Source organism: Aotus nancymaae, unplaced genomic scaffold, assembly GCF_030222135.1.
Source record: "Aotus nancymaae isolate 86718 unplaced genomic scaffold, 86718_ANA_hifiasm-v0.15.2.pri h1tg000006l, whole genome shotgun sequence".
NCBI classification, from domain to species: domain Eukaryota; kingdom Metazoa; phylum Chordata; class Mammalia; order Primates; family Aotidae; genus Aotus; species Aotus nancymaae.
Genome location: NW_026988417.1, coordinates 74,101,254 through 74,121,284, shown reverse-complemented (window position 1 = coordinate 74,121,284; position 20,031 = coordinate 74,101,254). Strand labels below are relative to the sequence as shown.

The following is a 20,031-nucleotide window of genomic DNA, read 5'->3' as shown; positions in this document are numbered from 1 at the left end:
CATTCCCAGCTTTCAAGCTTTTACTTCAATGAACAGTAAGAAAGTACGTATGACCCAGCTGACCCAGTGTGCACACAGACTCTGCTATTTTTTATTCTATTCTGTATCATTTTAAAAATGCTGGCTTTGACCCAATACCTCAATTTTATGATCCATTAATTAGCAACCCATTGTTGAAAAAAGCCCGGGACTAAATGAGACATAAGGACTTTGCAGCACTCTTCACAATAGTAAAGTCATGGAGTCAACCTCCTTGTCCATTAAGGAGTGATTGGATTTATAAATGTGGTAATATACATACTATGGTGGTACACACACACACACAATGTGTACCTATCACCTGAAAAATTCTTAAAAAATTTCAGATTCAGGGGTACTATATATATGTATATATGTATACATATGTGTGTGTGTATGTACACATACACACACACTATGGAATACTACCCAGTCACAAAAAGAATGAAATCATATCTTTTGCAACAACATGGATAGGAATAGAGGCCATTATCCTAAGTGAAATGACTCAGAAACAAAGTCAAAAACTGCACAATCTCTTATTAGTGGGAGCTAAACAACGGGTAGGTATGAACACCCAGAACGGAATAATAGACATTGGGGACACCAATGGGTGGAAGGGTGGGAGGTGGGTGAGGTAGGAAATACAACTTATTGGGTACAGTGCACATTATTCGGATGATAGGTGTGCTAAAAGCCCAGACCTCACCACTGTGTGTTATGTCTGTGTAATGCAACTGCACTTGTACCCTTGAATCTAAAAAATGTTTCCTTTAAAGACTTTGAAAATTTGTTTTTCTCCTTTTTGTCATTAAATTCTTTATAAAAATTCAGCTCATCAACTTAAAAGCCCATGATTACAGTGACATACAATGCCTGATTTTCTCTTTTCTTGTGGAATTCTTCCTCACTCCTTTCTCCTCTAATTTTTTTTTTTTTTTGCGGTCTGTATGAAACGTGCAGATTCTGGGATAACTTCATGAAACAGTACTTTGTGTACTTTTGCTTATTTTCCTCCGGTTAGCACAAAAACAAGCAGGACTATATTCCTCCTCCTCTGAAACTTAATGGCCTCATTCAACATATTTCACACGGGTCTCATTTTTTATATAAGTTTATGTATGTAACAGCGTATACAAATGTTACATGAGCCCCACTGCCACCATGTGGTTTAAAAACCCAAGAGAGCTGGTTCTAACATTCTCTAGGTGCACAGTGAGGAATAGACCCTCACTGTACTCTCCATCTCTCAACACAGAAACTGCCCTTGTCCTCAGTGGATTTGCTAGTGAAATTCCTCTGGGAGCAGGAGGAAAGGAAAAAGCCACACGGAGATCTCACAACTCCAGAGCACAGCAAATAATGCGGTGGGGTGTACATATATATTTAGAAAATTATAATGCACCCTTCAGGAAAAAAAAATGTACTCAGAAGGAGACGGGAGAACATTATCTCCTTGGGTGCTCAAGAAAGCTCCCTGCCCAAAGACCTGCAGATTCGGAAGGTATAATTTCTGTCCCTCGAAACTCGATTCAACCCCTGCCCCCAGCATCACGTGAACTAGATGTAAGTTATGGCCCTAGAGTCTGGGAGGGGCGCGTCGCCGAGCTGCTTCGGGGTCACATGTCTTTGTAGAAGGGCATTGGTGTAATAGAGGAGGGCTTGTCCAGGGTACGTGCGCCTGTTTGAGCTCTGGGAGGGAAGCCGAAGTGGTGAGAGCCTGCAGTGAACACAGACTGGAAGGATGGAGGAAAGGGAGGGGAAGGAAAAAACGAACACCTCTGAACTTTCCTCTTTCCTCGTCCCACACACTTGAAATAGAAATAATAACACGAACAAAAAATGCCTACAACCACGATGTTATCGCCCTACTAATGTTGCCTCACTCTGGAGGGTATGGGGTATAAAGTGCAGACTGCGGCGGTGTCGGGAGTAAAGGTTCGGGCTAGTGTGGGTGCGGGCGCGGGTGACCCCACCTTTAGGGAAGCCGGCGCCTACTCTCCACGCAGTAGCCCCGGCTGACCCCCTCCCTCCTCCTTTCCTCCTCTCTTCCCTCCCTCCCTGCGTGTCGCCTCTGCACCGGCCCCCGCCGCGGAGACAGGCGGCAGCACCGACGCCGCCGCAGCTCCTGCCCGCATCGCGCTCGCCCGCGCCCGCGGCTCGCACGTAGCCGGAGCCGCTGCGCCGGCAGCCCCGGGCCAGCGCTGCGCACTGTGCGCACGGCGGGGCTGGCTGAGCTGACCTGCGCGGGGCTCCGGCGCCGCTGGCGGCTGGGAAGGGCGGCGTGGGAGAGGACGCCGAGACGCAGGGGCGGCCGCGCCGAGGTGACAAGCTGCGCACCTGGAAAGTTACCCGGCTGTCTGTCTGGTGAGGTTCGCGGGCTGGGGAGCTTGGGCGCCGGGGTGTTCAGGGCGCGCGGGGAGGAACGGGGTCGGGGTGCGAGCATGTGCATGCTGTGCTTGCGTTGCGGGATGCGCGCCTCTGTTCCACACCCAGCCGGTCTTCGGCTTGTGCTGTTCGAGTATGGACGTGTGCACGCGTTGCATTCGCTCTGTGTGGCAGCGTTTCGTGAGCCCCTGGAGGCAGGGAAAGGCTACTCGTGTTTAGAGGCTCTGCTGAGGGCGGGAGGGGCTCAGCCCCAGTGAGGAGTCCTCAGTGTTCTCCAGGCTTTAGCGAGGAGCGGCGGTGGAGGCTGTTGCTCCGAGCTGGGGGTTTGGCGGTGCTGTCAGGGCGTGCGCTCCCGGCTTTGCTCGTGGAGCACAGGGTAGTTGCTAGGGGACAGTACTCAGGCAAGGACTTCTAGGAGTCCTGGTAAACTTGTGTGGATGTCCTCTTGTCACTCTCGGCACCGTGAGGCGCTTTCTCATATTTATATTTCTCGGTGATGAAGAAACAAGAGCAAGCAAACAAAGCCCAGAAATCAGCCACTTTGGGGATGAGAGAAAAAGAAATGGGTTCAGTTTTGAGAACTACGGTGCAAGCACAAAGCAGTTGAGGCTAGAGCTGACAATAGAAGCAGTGCATGCAGAATGAGTAGGTAGAAAAGGATGACGCTGGGACACATGTCTTGGTTTCCTGATCTTCATCTTGTTTCCCAAGTTCCGGGGGGGCTGCTGCTTTTTTTTTTTTTTAAAGGAAGAGCAACATACACCTGCCTCCACCCACCACACCCCCATACTTACAGTTTCTTAGAAATTGTCTCTTTTCTTTGCAAGTTTCTATTTAACTCATGGAGAAGGCGATCATCCCACATAACATACAGTAGCTGTTTTCAGTACTCCTGTTCAGTTTTGCACAGGAGGGTATGAGCTAGTAGGGTAGAGAATTCTCTTTGGAGAATTAGAGCTTATCGTTTCTGTCGGAACATTGTGTAACTAAGAATAAACGACCTGAAAAGATGATACCCAGGGATCTTTCTCTTTTACATGAAATCCTTAACTTCAGTTCTATGAAGTCATTACAAGTGAGGGTAATAAGAATTCACCTCACAGTGAAGGCATATGTTGCCCGGCTGTTGCCCAAGTCCTGTGATCCCTTGTTGTCTTGCTTCCTCTAGGCTATTTTTCCTATCAATTATTTCTTCTTCTCCCATATTTTCATTTTTCCTATCTCCTGTGCTTCATTATCCTGGAGCTACAGACACTTTGAAGTTTTCATTATTTTAAAAATCCCTCGCATGAACCACGATGCCATCTTGCAGGCCCTACTCTTGGCGCCAGCTCTTTCCGTGGTCCTTTGTAATTGGGTGTCTATCCTCACTCTTTGACAAGTTAGATTCAGTACTTTTCCCTCTGATCTCATTTGCTGTGACAAGCCTGTGGGATGTGAGGCACAGCCTGCTCTCACCTCTTAAAGATCTTATCTGCATGGCCTCTCTGATGCTTCTCCTAAATCTCTTACTGGTACACTTGATTCCTTCTCCTTCTTTTTGTTGTTTGCTTCTCCTTCTCCTCTCCTTCAGATAATAGCCACAGAAATTACCTATATGTTCATAGGTAACAATAGAGACATTCCTTTCTTATCTCCCTTAGTGATCTCATCTACAAATGGGACTTCAAGTCTTATTTCTATGGAGCAGTCTCTTCCCCTCACTTTTCTTTTTTGCTTCTACCTGCTAGACCTTTGCATCATCATGACCCACAAGCATCTCAAGCTTAATAAATGTAAATCCAGACTCATTACTGTCTTTACAAAGCATGCTCATTCTCCTGATTTCTGTCAGTGTCAGTGCCTAGCCCATACACGGTGCCCTATGTGTTCTTTTTGAATAACTGAATGAATGAAACGTAGGTAGTACTACTTTCCTTCAAGATTCCTAAGATGAAAACATTGAAATCATTTTGATTGCCCTCCCATGCACATCCACTTAATTACTACATTAGAGACGCTACTCTGCAGTGTTCCTCCCACTCATCCTCTTCTTGTAATATTAATCTCTTCACATCCTTTCTCACTTTAATCAAAGCAGTAGCTTCTTACCATGTCTTACAGTTTTCTTTCCAACCTCATATAGGCCTAGACCCTCTTCCTCTCCTCATCATCAATATCCTAGGCACTTGCATCCATGTCTTCAAATTCAGCCTCTATTTATATATCAACAACTTCTGAGTATTTTCAGTTTTCCTTTTTCTTTAGCTTTTCTTATCCCTCATTTCTTACTGCTCACTAAACTTCTCTATCTTAAAGTTTCCACAGGTGCTTTAAACTGAGTATGTCCAAAATTAAGCCCACTGTCCTGTCCCTCAAATGTGCTCCTCATTTTGGTCAATGACATCACTTTTTACTCAGTTGCTACAATGTAAACTTTCAAATCCTTATCCTCTTTCTTCTTGCCACCACTCAAAAATTCTGTCAGCTGTAATCTTCTGACCTAGACTTACAGACCTACCTTTCTGTGTGTTTGCTTGTTTATCTGTTAATGTAGCCCCAAAAATAGCTGAATTTGGCAGTCACATATAGGATATGTGGCATTCACGAAATTACTGCAAACACTCTGCTGGAGAGAGGGGCACTTCAAAGATACAATCAACCTCCAGAGTAGCTGCAACTTTGGTACAATAAGCTTATGTGATTGCCTGTCAAGAGAAAGTTTTTCTCCAACCAAGATGCTGTAGACAGACAAAACAAGCAGAAGATTCCAAACTGAGCCTCAGGTCAACAGTTACAAGGTCAGACAGACAGAAGCTTTTAATTGTGTCATTGATGTGAAAGTGAGCTGATTCCCACATGGACAACTCGGTGTAGTTTGCTTCAGGGAGAAGAATCAGGGATTTATATATTCAATTATTTTCTAAAGAAACTTTAGGGAGACAAGCTAATGGTAACACCAAATGTATCAGTTTCCTATCCACCTAGAATATTATCTATAAATGTCTGTATAATTCACTCCTCCGATTTCAAACTGAACGGCCCATTATCATTAAAAAATCAGTTCTGCTTTTCGTGATTTATTGAAGAGAAGGACATTGCAGGGTTACCTATAGCTGTAACTTTTATTAAGTCTCCTATGACAATGTTTTTCTCTCTGGCTGCCATGGAGATGGTCCATTTTTTTCTCGAGTTCAAGAAGTTCAAGTCGTTAAATAGTGTTGGGACTCTGAGCTTTAGTCCTGGAATGATCACCTCCTATTTGGATTGGTGCAATAGTATCTTTCCTTGTCTCACTTCCTCTAAACTCTTTTTACTCCATTTCTTATTTATGAGAATATTATTTTCCTAAAGGACAAATCTGACCACATAACTAGAAAACTTAGTGTATCTTAAAATTCAGATACCCTAGGAAATTTTTCAGAATTTTTTTTTTTTTTTTTTTGAGGCAAAGTCTCGCTCTGTCATCCAGGCTGGAGTGCAGTAGCATGATCTCTGCTCACTGAAACTTCTGCCTCCCGAGTTCAAGTGATTCTCCTGCCTCAGCCTCCTGAGTAGCTGAGATTACAAGGCAGGTGCCACCATGCCTGGCTAATATTTTGTATTTTTAGTAGAGATGGGGTTTCACCATGTTTGTCAGGCTGGTCTCTAACTCCTGACCTCGTGATCCGCCTGCCTCAGCCTCCCAAAGTGCTGGGATTACAGGCGTGAGCCACTGCGCCCGGCCCAGTATCTTACTTTTACAGCTTCATTATTCATTACTCTCCTTTCATCTATCATACATTTTAGCCGTCCCTTGAATGTGCTATCAGCTTTCTTAAATTCATTTTTTAATACATATTCTTTTCTTAAACTAGTAGACTATTTTAGAGAAATTTTAGGTTTATAGAAAAATTGAGTAAAAAGCACAGAGTTCCTATATACCCATCTCACAGGACTTTCTCCTGCTCTTAACATCTTTCATCAGTATGGTACGTGTGTTACAAGTGATGGAACTGTTATTGATGCATTATTATTAAAGTCCATAGTTTACATTAGGGTTCATTCCTTTTGCATATTCCATGGGTTTTGACAAGTATATAATGAAATGTATATATCATTACAGTATCATATTGAGTAGTTTACTGCCCTAAAAAAATTATTTCATACATATTCCTTTCTATCTTTCCCCAAGCTCCTGGCAACCACTGATCTTTTTATGGTCTCCAAGTTTTGTCTTTTTCAGAATGCTATACAGTTGAAATCATACGATGTATAGACTTTTCAGATTGGCTTCTTTCACCTAGCAATATGCATTTAAAGTTTCTTCATATCTTCTCATTGGTTGACATTGCTTTTATTATTGAATAATACTCTATTATATGGATGTAACACAGTTTGTTTATCCATTTACCTACTGAAGGAAATCTTGGTTGCTTCCAGGTTTTGGGAATTACAAACAAAACTGCCATAAACATTCATGTGCAGGTTTTAGTGAAAACATATGTCTCATATCAGTTGGGTAGATACCAAGAAGCATGATCGCTGGATTGTAGAGCAAGAGTATATTTAGCTTTGTAAGAAGCTGCCAAATTGTCCTCTAATGTAACTATATCATTTTTATTCCCACCAGCAATGAATGAGCATTCCTGTTGCTCCCTATTCACACCAGCATTTGGTGTTGTCACTGTTTTGGATTGTAGTTATTCTGAAAGATGTGAGTGGAATCTCATTATTGTTTAAATTTAAGATTCCCTAATGAAGTATGATGTTGAGTATCTTTTTATATGCTTATTTACCAACTGTGTGACTTCTTTGGTGAGGTGTCTGCTCAGATCTTGTGCCCATTTTTCAGTTGGGTTATTTGTTTTCCTATTATCGAGTGTTCAGAATTCCTCCTTTATTAGACATATATTTTAGAAGTATGTTCTCTCAGTATGGCTTCTCTTCTTTTTTTTCAGAACAGTCATTCTCTTCTTTTTTTTCAGAAGAGAAGTTTTAAATTTTAATCAAGTCAAAATTATGAATTTTTTCTATGTATGAATCAGGCTTTTTGGTCTTTTATCTAAAAAGTCATCACAAAACTCAGGATCACCTAGAATTTCTCCTATGTTGTCTTTTGGGGATTTTGTAATTTTGTGTCTTACATCTAGGGCTGTGATCCATTTTAAGGTAACTTTTGTGAAAGCTATAAAGTCTGTATTTAGATTTTACTTTTTTAAAAAAAAAAAATTAATGCCTAGTTGTTCCACTACAAGTTGTTAAAAAAGATTATCCTTACTCCATTGATTTGTCTTTGCTCTCTTTTGTATTCTTTAATCTTTGGATCTGTTGATTCTATTGTTTGAGTCTACTTCTGGGATCTCTGTTCTGTCCCATTGATCTACTTGTCTATTCTTTCACCAGTACAACACTATATTGATTACTGTTACTTTATCAGTAAGCCTTAAAGTTGGATAGTATCAGTTCTTCTTCAATATTGTGTTGGTTTAGTACATATTTTCTGATCAATAAGTTTTTCTTTTAAGATAAATTGTCCTGTTGGATAAATAATGTTAACTGTAATAATAATAGTAATATTTAATATTTGTTAAGCAAATACTATATGGTAATACCTGTGCTAATTTTTTTTCATGTTTATCCCATTTAATCCTCTTAAAAACTCTAAATGACAGGCAGTATTATTTTGTCTATCTATCAATGTTTCTTTCTTTTTCTTCCATTATTGACACGCAAGTATCTCACCTGAGGGCATATAGACCACTAAATGAAAGTGCTTCGACTAAAACTCTGGCTCCATAACCTTAGCCGGCACCATACCATCTCCCATATTGACGGATATACATGTAGCTATACACACGCATCTATATATGTGTGTGTTTGTCTGTGTATATTTATAACAGACTCCAGATGGGTAGAGAGAGAAATAGATATTATCTAGACCACAGCCAAGATTCTGGTTTCAAACTGTTACAGGGCTGGAGGAAAAACAGAAAACAAAGCTTAATTCCTCCCACATTGACTGCCAGGTGTTAATCCGCCTGCAAGTGCCTTCACAGTCACTTTTGGTTTTCTTATGTCTCTTCTAATTACCTCTTGGTGGACAGCTTTTCCTAAATGGCGATTACATTAATATGATACTTTGTAGTCTTAGTTTTCCTCTGCTCTTGCTAAATGCCACTACTCATTTGATTGCTGTCTCCCATACCTAACTGCGGAAGAGTGTTGCCTCCACAGTGAGCTACAGTTTTTTGTTGTCTTCAAAGATAGTTAGGTGTGCCTTTGTGTTTTAAAGATTTCACTGCAATGTGTGAAAATAAATAGGGGCTACATGAGGGAATTACAGAGCTTCAGTTACTAAGTCCTTGTAGTCATGAACTGGCTCCATGTCATTCATAATTATTTTTTTGTCTCTGTCTTTTGGTAGGGAACTTGTTTTCCAGGCTGTTTGTTGCCAAATGACTTCTTTTCTCAATGGAAGATATAATCCAGGCAAAGTAAGAGTCCCTTGCTCCCTGCCACCACCTCCAAAAGGAATAATGTGCATGGTTTTGACACTTGACAGGCCGAGGCAGAAGGATCCATTGAACCCAGGGTTTCGAGACCAGTTTGAGCAACATAGTGCAAGACCCCATCTCAACAACAAAATTAAAAAAATCAGCCGAACGTGGTGGAGTGCCTGTGTAGTCTTAGCTACTCTGAAGGCTGAGGCAGGAGGATCACTTGAGCCCAGGAGTTTCAGGTTACCATGATTGCACCAATGGCCACTGCATCTCATTGCATGAGTGAGACCTTATCACTTAAGAAAAAAAACACAAAAGACTCTTGTTGGAAGATGTCCAGTTTACTAGACTTCTGTTCCACCCAAAAATGATTCTTTCTGAGTTTTCTTCACACCAAGATATTAATTGCCTGTTTCTAGTTACATACTCTAATAAGAGCTGCTTGTCTACTTCATGTCTGTTTCCTGCCAAGCATTGCATGGAGTACTTTACACATGTAATCATCATAGTAACCCTATGAGATGGCTATAAATATATTCCCTTTTATAGATAAGAAAGTAAGACTCAAAGATTTTAAGGAATATATAGAATGTTGAGAAAGAGAAGATTGTTTTATAACCCTAATTGGCCTGACTCTATTGCTCATGTTAAATTCTGATCTTTATCTTCAAACTCATTTCTTATTACGTCATGTGCTGCCCTCTTACTGTAAGAATGATTTTAATAACGTGCAGTTGCCAGATTGATGGAGCAACATCCTATGGTTCAATTCTCCTTGTGGCTAGCAACACATATTTGAGAAATAGCTTATCTTAGTGACTGATACAGGAAACAGAGTGAACCTAATTAGGTTTTATGAAGCCAGAGACTTGAAACCTTGGCTTCAGGGACAACAATATTTAAATGGATGAACTAAGTAAGAAATCAGACTAGTATTGAGCCATTTAGTAACTTACTTATGTATCCTGAATTAGTGACTTCAAAGATCAGTTGGTTACTCTCATTTCACCCATCTTTGAAATTCTAAATAGCTTGAAAGATTTACATAACTTCCAAGGAAACCAGAGGATAGTTGGTGTTTTGGGAGAATTTAACATCCTCTACCTAACTGTGCTTCAAGTTTGTAAAACTATTGGATTGGTACAAGATGTTTTTGAATACCATTCATAGAGCAAAAAGGATTCTAAACCTTTTAATATTTAGAATGCTAAAACTGTTTTCTGTGTCAAATTTGACTGCAAATCCATGATGGGCTATGCCCCTGATATAGTATGTGATACTTAGGTCTTAGTAAACAATTTTTCCATGAACAAAAATGAAGTAGTTGTTAGTTTAATATTAGATTTGAAAGATTTTGTGCTTGCTCTTTTTTTTCTTTTTCTTTTTTAATTGTACTTTAGATTTTGGGGTACATTTGCAGATCATGCAGGATTGTTGCATAGGTACATACAGGGCAATGTGGTTTGCTGCCTCCATCCCCCCGTCACCTATATCTGGCATTTCTCCCCTGTTATCCCTCTTGCTCTTTTCTTTATAAGGCAAATTGTTTTCCTCCTATCATCCCATCTCCCTTCTTTCTCTGCTGAACTAAGAATACTTGTCCATGAAGCAAGAAGGCTGTCTAGAAAATGGCTTACTGATGCATGTTAAAAATGTATGTACACATTAAGATATTTTTGGAGTACTTTTCTTATGCTTGTAATTCATAATCTCATTCAGGTTTATTCTCAGATTTCAATCTAACATATTCTGAATTGCTTACTTGGGATACAAGTATGTCCAGGGCTACTTCTTTGAATTCTAGTCTCTTCATGCTTCTTATGTATTCAAAATATGTAAGATCAGTAAATGCTGCTAAGTCAACAGAAACTTAAAAGTAAAACCTGCCAAATCTCTGCAACATATTAAGGCAATTCTCCAAAGGCTAATGTTTATTAATGACTACTTGGAACCTGAATTCTATGAGAAATATCTAGGTGTTTCAAGATTGCTTTATAAACACATTTATTTTCTGTTTGTACCATCCATCATAGGCGATTTGCACTGGGTATTTGGTTGCATCTGTTTGAAAGCTAGAAGCTGTGTTACATCTTTGCATCTGTGCCTTTATTGTTGTAGAGGTCACAATTTTGGTAGAACTAGGGAAAAACTCTAAGTATTTCATTTCTATTTAAGTTTGAAGTTTAGAGAGAGAAAGGGGCAGACATGTGGGTTATAAAACTGCAAAGTTTGACTTCTGACTTGAGATAATCAGAAATAACTCAAGCTTAGTTTACAAGTGTTATAATGCTTTTTGGGTTGTGGCTGTTGAATTAGTTGTTCTCATGCTGCTATTATAATAAAGACATACCTGAGACTGGATAATTTATAAAGGAAAGAGGTTTAATGGACTCACGGTTCCACGTGTCTGGGTAGGCCTCATAATTATTGCAGAAGGTGAAGGAAGAGCAAAGGCAAGTCTTACACGGTGACAGGTAAGAGAGCATGTGCAGGGAAACTCCTCTTTATAAAATCATTAGATCTTGTGAGATTTATTCAATATCAGGAGAACAGCATGGGAAAAGACCCTCCCCCTTGATTCAATTAACTCCCATTGGGTCCCTCCCATGACGTGGGGATTTATGGGAGCTACAATTCAGGTGAGATTTGGGTGGGGATACAGCCAAACAATATCAATTGTCAAAAACTTCATGTGCAAAAGTATGAAGTTTAAATAGATAATCTAAAAACCCTTTAAACATTGTAATAATTAATCAGAGCAGTATTTCCCAAACTTCACTCATTCAAGTTCTACTTTTGTGATTATGCTCATATGTGCTTATTATGTGCAGATGATTTATTTTTTATTTTCATTGAATTGACTCAGTAAACCTAAATACCTAGTTTCTGTGTATACTGTTATACACACAATACTCTGTGGTGATAGTTATTTATATTTCAAATAAATGTTAAATATATAGCTATTAGACTAAAACAAATTCTGAATCAACTAAGTCAACTCTCTTAACCCCTGATCTGCATATCACATCCTGAGATTCACTAGATTCTTGATTACTTTTGGGCCTGAATTCAGGATATTAATTTTTTTAATTTTTGAAATTTTCATAACTTCCCACACTACACCAATATAGGAGGATATTCTTAATAGGAAAAGAATAGAGCCTTGCAGCATGGGTCATAAATTTTGGAGATTCTTAGCTTTTGACATAAAGTAGAGGATGTAGAACAATCTTCAAACTCTTCTTCCTGTTGGTGACCACCATTCAGAAGTTTTTAGCAGTGAGTGTTATCAGAAATGCAAAACTTAATAGATACATATAGCAGGAGAAAAATGCTAATCAGGCATCACCAACCCTGCTTCTGTCTTCTGAGAAATGCAGATGTATAATTTTCTAAATCTGGGGAAGGTTTCTTACTATTGCCACATGGGGAGCTGTGAAAGTTGTGACATTTCCATGCCTCTGTTGTTTTAGCTGCTCATTTGCGTTTTATCTTTGCCATGCTGACATCCAAATCGCAGTTTTGTTGTAATGCTTTTGACAGCTGTTCAGAGAGAGTGTCCTGAGAAAACAGCAAGTAACTCAGGTCATTTGTACAAAATGCTTAGGTGTGATACTTGTGCTCTCAAAGGGACAGGTAAGAATGAACACAAATGCCAACTCCTCTTCATAGAGGAGAAAAAGAAATCAATAGCTAGCTTCTCTTCTGGAAACATGAGGAAATTTATTGCTTTTCAAACGATGATTGCTGTGTTCCTATTTATGAAACAAGATCGGAATGAGAGGAATGGTGGGGACTGCTGGGAAGTGAAACTCCACTTGATACTTACCAATTCTGTGCCCTTTCTCAGGTCCCTGAGCAAAATGGGAAATGGTTCAGTGAAACCTAAACATTCCAAGCACCCAGATGGACACTCTGGGAATCTCACCACTGATGCTCTGCGGAACAAGGTGACAGAGCTAGAGAGAGAGTTGAGAAGGAAGGATGCTGAGATCCAGGAGCGGGAGTACCACTTGAAGGAGCTGCGGGAGCAGCTGTCGAAGCAGACTGTGGCCATTGCTGAGCTCACAGAGGAGCTCCAGAACAAGTGCATCCAGCTGAACAAGCTTCAGGATGTGGTGCATATGCAGGGAGGAAGCCCGCTTCAGGCTTCTCCAGATAAAGTGCCTCTTGAGGTCCACCGGAAGACCTCCGGATTGGTCTCACTCCATAGCAGAAGGGGAGCAAAGGCTGGCGTGTCTGCTGAGCCAACAACCCGGACCTATGACCTCAACAAACCCCCTGAATTTTCCTTTGAGAAAGCAAGAGTCAGAAAGGACTCCAGGTAAGAAGTTTCTGCACCATTTAGACTCAGATGGTCTTAATATTGCAAAATATGAGAGTAATATTTATTAAGCCTCCTTAATGATAAAGAACATATTAACCCTTTCAGCTTTGGGGGTAGAGGGGTTTTTGAAATGATTTTGTTTTGTAACAGAATCTCCCATTGGGCAGAAGTTTAAAGCAGAAATTCCACTATATGTCTCTCTCGGTGAGGAACTCAGTTTACTGACAGTTTTTTCTATTACCTTGAAAACCCTAGGGGAGTAGAGAAATAGTATTAGGAAGTGTACACTTCTCTTTCTAGAGTAATGAACTTAAAAAAAATGTACACACATCACAATGAATTGTGGCTATGTTAGCAAAAAATCACATTTTAGTAGTTAGTCTTCAAGTATCATGAAAAAGGAACATGCTGGAACTTCAAAGAAAGATGACATAATTTGTTCATTCCAGTTTATGTGATTACTACTCTTTGCCAGTCACTGTGTTAGATGCTAGGTATGTATCAGTGAATACACATAGAGCCTTTCTAGTGGGGGCAGTAAACAGTATACACAGAAACAAGTCAGCAATGTGTAATTATTAATTGGAATCAATAATATGATAAAACCAACACTATAGCAGGTGGTGTCTGGAGTGAGGGGAAAGGAGGGCAAAGAGACAACAGAAGCAGGCTTGTCATGAAGGCTTCGCTGAGGAAGTGACCTTTAACCAGACCTCAGTGATGAAAAGGAGCATGAACCAGGCAGAAAGAGGATTTCAGGAACAGGAAACAATTAAAAGCTAGAATTACTTTTGACTTTTTAAAAGAACATATAAATATTTGCCACTGCATTTGTGTGTGTGTGTGTGTGTGTGTGTGTGTGTGTGTGTGTGTGTGTACATTTCTTTATGAGCAAAAGTTTGATTTTCTGGGCCAGGAAAGATTTATTAGAAACATCATGAGTTAGGATCCCCTTTCTTCACTATTTTTAACTGAGTATTTATTAATTGAAATTCTATCTTTTGCCTTGATAATACCTTGGCTGAGCCTGAATCACTATTGTAAAATGCAAGATTTGTGAAATTAAAACAAATTTTAACTTATTCAGGAACAAAGTAATATGAATTAAGATAAAACATCTGACCTAGACAAACAAATGATTAATTTTAACAACAGAATTATAAAGGGAGCTTTAATTAATCAATTTGTCGACAGTACTTGGCTCATAGTGAATGATCAATAAATATTTGTGAAGGAAGCTAGTGATGCCAGATTATTAATCGTAATATCCTGTGGCTGAAGGAGATCTGATTAATGTTGGATTTCAGCAGAGTTTTATTAAGTCAAAAGTTTTATTGGTCTAAAAATTTCTTATCTATTTCCTTTCAAAGTAATAGTATTTTTAGTGGCATGAATTCTGAATAGATGGCATGAGCTTATATTTCTTTTCAAAAACAACATCATCCAGTGTTCTCTTTTGCTATATCAGAGATATATGAACTCTATATAGTATATGTGTATATATATATGCACTATACATAATAACAATATTATAAAATATGCATTACATTACTATATATGCACACATAAGTATAATATATTATTTACCCACAAAAATGTTACAAATAGCAATGTGCTTTTTTATGTAGAATGACATGTAAGAGAATTTAGTAGCAATTCATCTGTGACCTCCTCCCTATATATGACACCAGATGTATTCTCCTGAACCAAGATTATGTTCAATTACTTTGTTAAAAGACTTACACTCATCTTGAGGCAAAACAGCATTCTCCTGGTGCTGAACAATCTGAGATAAGCATATTTCCTTGAATGTATTTAAGGATAAATTATTAGCTCTGTTATAACCAGGAAAAGGAATCAGTAGTTATACACAATTTCTGTGCCAAACCAGACTTCGTTCTGTCTGTCTATAGTGAATGGGACAAAGGAAGGATATTCTCTCTCCTGTATATGGATTAATGATGATTTGCCTCACTGTAAAGGCCTGTCAGATTGAGGTCGGCACAATGTGGAATCACTGGTCAGCTACACCCAACCTGCAGTATATCATAGTCCTTTGTAGGGACTTGGTTTTGTGCCTACTGATCATTTTAGATCTTCAAAAGCATGCAGCATGCAGTGGGCATATAGCCTGTTTCTGTAACAGGCACTCAGCTTTATTGAAGTATTATAAATTTCATGACAAGTCAGAGTACTACACAGTATCAAATACTCTGATCTCTGATTTAAATTTAATATGCTGAACATCAGAAGACCTTAGAGCCATATGAACCTTAGAGATTGATGCTACGTCCCTTAGTAGAGAAGTAAATTCACAGATGCTGGAGAGTTACAGAATATACCATGGTTGGTGGCAGAGCTAAGATTGGAATCCAAGACTGTTGACATTGACATCAGTTCTTTCCCTCTTGAGTCCTACTCTTGTGTTCTAAGAACTACCCATAAATGTGAAAGGCCTTGATTAGACCAGCGTAGACACTAGTCTGCCTTGTTATAATATGTCTCACTGATTGATATTAAGAATGGTGGTGCTTCCTGGAGCTCCCTAGCTTCATCCATGTGGAGTTGAGCAGAGGCTGTTCGTTGCATCAATGCCTACCAAGTTCTGGATCCTTAGAACTGAGGTCTGTGAGAAAAGATCATTGAGAATGGGTTTGATCCATCTGATGGCACTAACTGTGGCATATATGAAGGGTCACATATGGGTTCCTGAATAAGTACAGTGCTTCTCAAGACTGAGAACTGAATATCACTGGCAGAGAGGGCAGAGAAGAGCTAACATAGCATTTCTGCCCATGTCTGGTCTGCCTTGAGCACCAAGACAACCATGTATTCAGATGTCAGACCTTTTACTGAGATTAAGTTTTTCTTTTCTGTTTATGTAGATATTGTTTAGCAAACTTCATCATAGCAAAATTAGTAGCTCATTCTGAATGTCTGGTGGAACACAGGCAAATTAATCAGAGACATCTGGCAAGTTGCTGGTATGACTGCATTTTGCTAGGGATGCTTAAACTATCATTTGAAACTATTGTTCTTTCATGAAAAGGAAAGATAAAACAAAGACTTGCCGTCTGACTTCAGATGTTGACTCCAGTTTTAGGAAGGACAATTAGTTTTATCTGTCACTCCTACCACAGGAGCAGAATAGGTAAAAGAAGAAAATGCTAGTGAGTCATATGATTAAATAAGATGTGGAAAAGGACTGTGAAAGAATATGTTTGTTTTTAATTTGCTTCCTTTCTAAAGCAGTACTGAGCATTTGAGGATGTGCACTACAGAAAATGTTTTCTTTATTGGAGAGGAATGTTTCCATGGAAAAAATATATATATACCACAAATTATGAGCCAGTTACCACTCTGAATGTCTCACAAATACTGAATCATTTAATCCTCACAAACCTGTAAGTTAGATATTATTTATCACTCCCATTTTATATATGAGAAAACTGAGCCATACAGAATTATATAACCTGCCAAGGGCTACATAGATCTTAATATGGGAAATAGGATTCAAGATCAGAAAACTCGCTATCTACAGTCTGCTCTAATCATTACTATAGATGATGTCTTTTAAGATAACAATCAGAGGTGGACTCTTATTTTAAAATTAAATATGTAGTCAGAGTTAAAAATTTTTAAAAATGCAATGATTATAAAAATCTGCCCGCAATTATTTTTCCCTGAAAATGATTCTTCCGGAAAGAAACTGCAGTTTGCAGTAGTGAGAAATTTGGCTGGGGTGGAAACACCCCTTTTTTCCCTTCCATAAAATAGTGACTTACATGTTGCCATATGAGAAGTTCTAGATCTAGATTTTACATAGACAATTAAAAATTTTTAAGAGTGTATATACAGGTTCTTACTAGTTGGATAGTTAAAAAATTGGTACATATTCTTATAAATACTATTGCCTTAACCTGGGTCTTCAGAAAAGCAAAAATTGAAGCTGTCTATATACAATAAGGCATGGAAGAAGAAAAATAGTCCAGTTGTGTGGTGATCTGATACTCAGAATCTGTGGGTGAAAGTAGTTGGGTGATGTGTCTGGTGAAAGTTGTCAGTATGCTTGAAAACAAAAGGTTATATTTCATAGTGATAGATAATGTACATGTAGACACTCATATCAAAACAAGCTACTCGGGGATGCGATGAGAAAACTAAGTTATTGGTTGGCTATTACATGTCTGTCGTTCTCCATAATTAACTCATAGAGGCCTTAGACTTGCCTAATGAGGCATCAGTTTTTTTGTTTTACTGAAGATGAAATTAAAGCTCAGGGTCATTCCACTTGCTCCAGTTTGTAATGTTTGTCTTTTTTTGGAAACAGCTTTCCAATTTGAGTCTGTCTGATGTCAAATGTGTATTCTCTACCACAATGTGCACAACATTTATAGCCCATGCAGCCTACCGTGTGAGTGGCTTCTCTTGGGGTTGTGTAACCAGTCTGGGGGCTTTTTTTGTGGGGGTGAGGTAGGGTGGGTGGTACTGTTAAGCTGCAAAAAAAGGAAGAGGTAAAAAACATGGAGGAATTTAGGAGCCTGACTGGAATCAAGTGGCAGCTTCCTTGACATCTAGATGAAGTTAAACAAGCTTTGGCAGCTGGTCTGAGTCCTGGCACCCAGCCACTCTCCCTTTGTGCCTCTCTTTTCTTCTCTCTAAGGAGCCAAAAGGCTCTGGGCTTTACTCACTCTGCTTCCCCACCTCAGCCCCCTCAGTGTCTCAAATGGTTTTCTGCTTAGTTGGTATCTGCCCTTTAGTCCTTCTCACTTTATCCTAAAAACTTCTGGTTTGTTAGTTGCTAGGCATTAGGAAAAATGTTTAATGAAGCCTTGGAAAACGCTGAGGATTTGAAGCCTAATTGTTTTGAGTAGTCAAAGGTCTAAGTGCTCATTATAAGCGCTGTGCTGACTCTCAGGAGCCTACCATTGCCTTGTGGGCTACATTCCTAAGGGGACGCGCAAAGCTATTTTTGCACTACACAAAAAACATGGCACTTTTGGACCCAGTACCTAGCCTTGGCTTAGCAGCTATAATGTCCAAGGTTCCCTTTACTCCTTCAGATTGATACATTCAATGCAACAAATATTTATTGAATATTGAATCAATGCATCTGATTCTTTAATATTTTCTTCCACATTTGCTTCTCTTTTCCTTATTTCTTACTGTCTTCCCTCGTCATCTTTTTCACTAATTCTTTGGTTTGGTTTCTTCCTAATCTTCTTTCATTCTCAGTATCTAACTAGTCAATGGCCAACAGTATGAATTTTGAGTATCTATTATTGGTCACACTCTGCTATGACCTATCTATAGTTATCTCACTTATTTTCACAGTAAACCTATCAGGCAAGTAGTTTATATGAAGCTTATCAAGAGTAAGTAACTAGCCCGTGGTTATCTCTAGTAGTGGCTAAGGCTTGTATAAACTCACCTAGATGTTAAAACATCTGACTCTTAATCACAATAACTCTGAAATCTATTCTCATTTTATTTCACTTGCCATCATTTTAATTTATATAGGATATTTATAGCAGTTTCAGATCCGCTTGGTTCCAGATAGGTTATTTCAGGTGAGTTGGAGCAGTGCTAGCTTATATCAAGGATTCTGGATGCCTGGGCAGGAGCCTCCACCTCTTCTCCCTTATGTCTTCTAAATGTCCTCTGAAATGTGCAGGTCTTTTTGACCCATTGTTTTTTCTCAGAAACACTCTGGATACTGCCCGTTCCTTGCTAGATACCCAGAAAGGACTGTAATAGAAATAGTATCATTGAGAAGACACTGGTCTTTCTTTTCCTTGCTTGCTGGATAAGAGACAAACATCACCACTGGCCTTTGCCTCCCAAACTGAGCAGTACTCAGTTTCCACAGAACCTCCTTTCACTTTCTGTAAAGCTCAGCTCCTGTTGCCTTTTTCTAGAGTTTAAATTGCAATACAATTTTCAAAAAGGAACAGATCTGAAGACAAGAATGAAACTTTTCGATTTTCAAACTCTTTGGAAGTCCCTTCTTTGTGAAAGATACATTTCTTATATCTATCCTTTAACTAAAACTGTTTCTTTTCATTAAAGTCTCATTTTAAAATGATTTGTCTTCTCTTTCTGCTGATTCTCCTTAGAGGTATTTATTAGTTGTAGATTTTTCAGTGCAGTTATGTGTGACAGTTTTTTTTTTTTTAATCTATAGCCAGTAATCGCCAGAGGACATTACATATTTTATATATATTTTATAGTGTGTGAATGATCAGGGTCCCCCAACATCTGTTTAATACTTCTTTGGTTATTTGTGACGCCAAAACAATTTTAATTGGTAAATTTGAAGCAGCTGTTTAAATGGTCTTTTTGGGACTTGCAGATGAAGCTCTGGGAAATATGAAAGAAAGAAAGACCTGGAGCTTCAAGTTCCCTCTTTCCAGGTGAGATAAGGAAGGAGGAAAAACAAGTGACAGGAACAAGACATAACTTGAAATTTCTTGGCAACAGAAATTCAGGAAACCCAAGCATATTAGTTTTCTATTGCTGTGTAATAAATTACCGCAAACTAAGTAGCTTAAACAACACATATTTGCTATCTCAGTTTCCAGTGGGCCAAGAGTCCACGCATGGCTTATTTAAGTCATCTTCTCTGCTGCAGCCAAGGGGTCAGCTGGCTGTGTTCATTAGTGGAGCTTTCTACAGGAAGAGGTCCTCTTCCAAGCTTACGAGGTTTTTGGCCAAATTCAGGTCCTTGTGGTTGTAGGGCTGAGGTCCCCGTTTTCTGGCTGGCTTTCAGGTGGGGCTTCTCTCAGCTCCTAGAGACTGCCTAGAGTTCCTGCCATGTGTCTCTCTCACAGGCCCTCT

The 20,031-nt window shown here is 39.3% G+C and overlaps 1 protein-coding gene across 1 annotated transcript in view; it reads left to right on the top strand.

The window, feature by feature from the left end:
* Positions 1-2,319: 2,319 nt before the first annotated feature.
* PRKG2 (protein kinase cGMP-dependent 2) overlaps positions 2,320-20,031 on the top strand; it is a 113,382-nt gene continuing 95,670 nt past the window's right edge. Inside the window, exons 1-2 of the mRNA XM_021669634.2 lie at positions 2,320-2,385; positions 12,718-13,191. Coding sequence (XP_021525309.1) covers positions 12,731-13,191 — 461 coding nt within the window. The 5' untranslated portion in view covers positions 2,320-2,385; positions 12,718-12,730. The remainder of the gene's footprint in view (positions 2,386-12,717; positions 13,192-20,031) is intronic.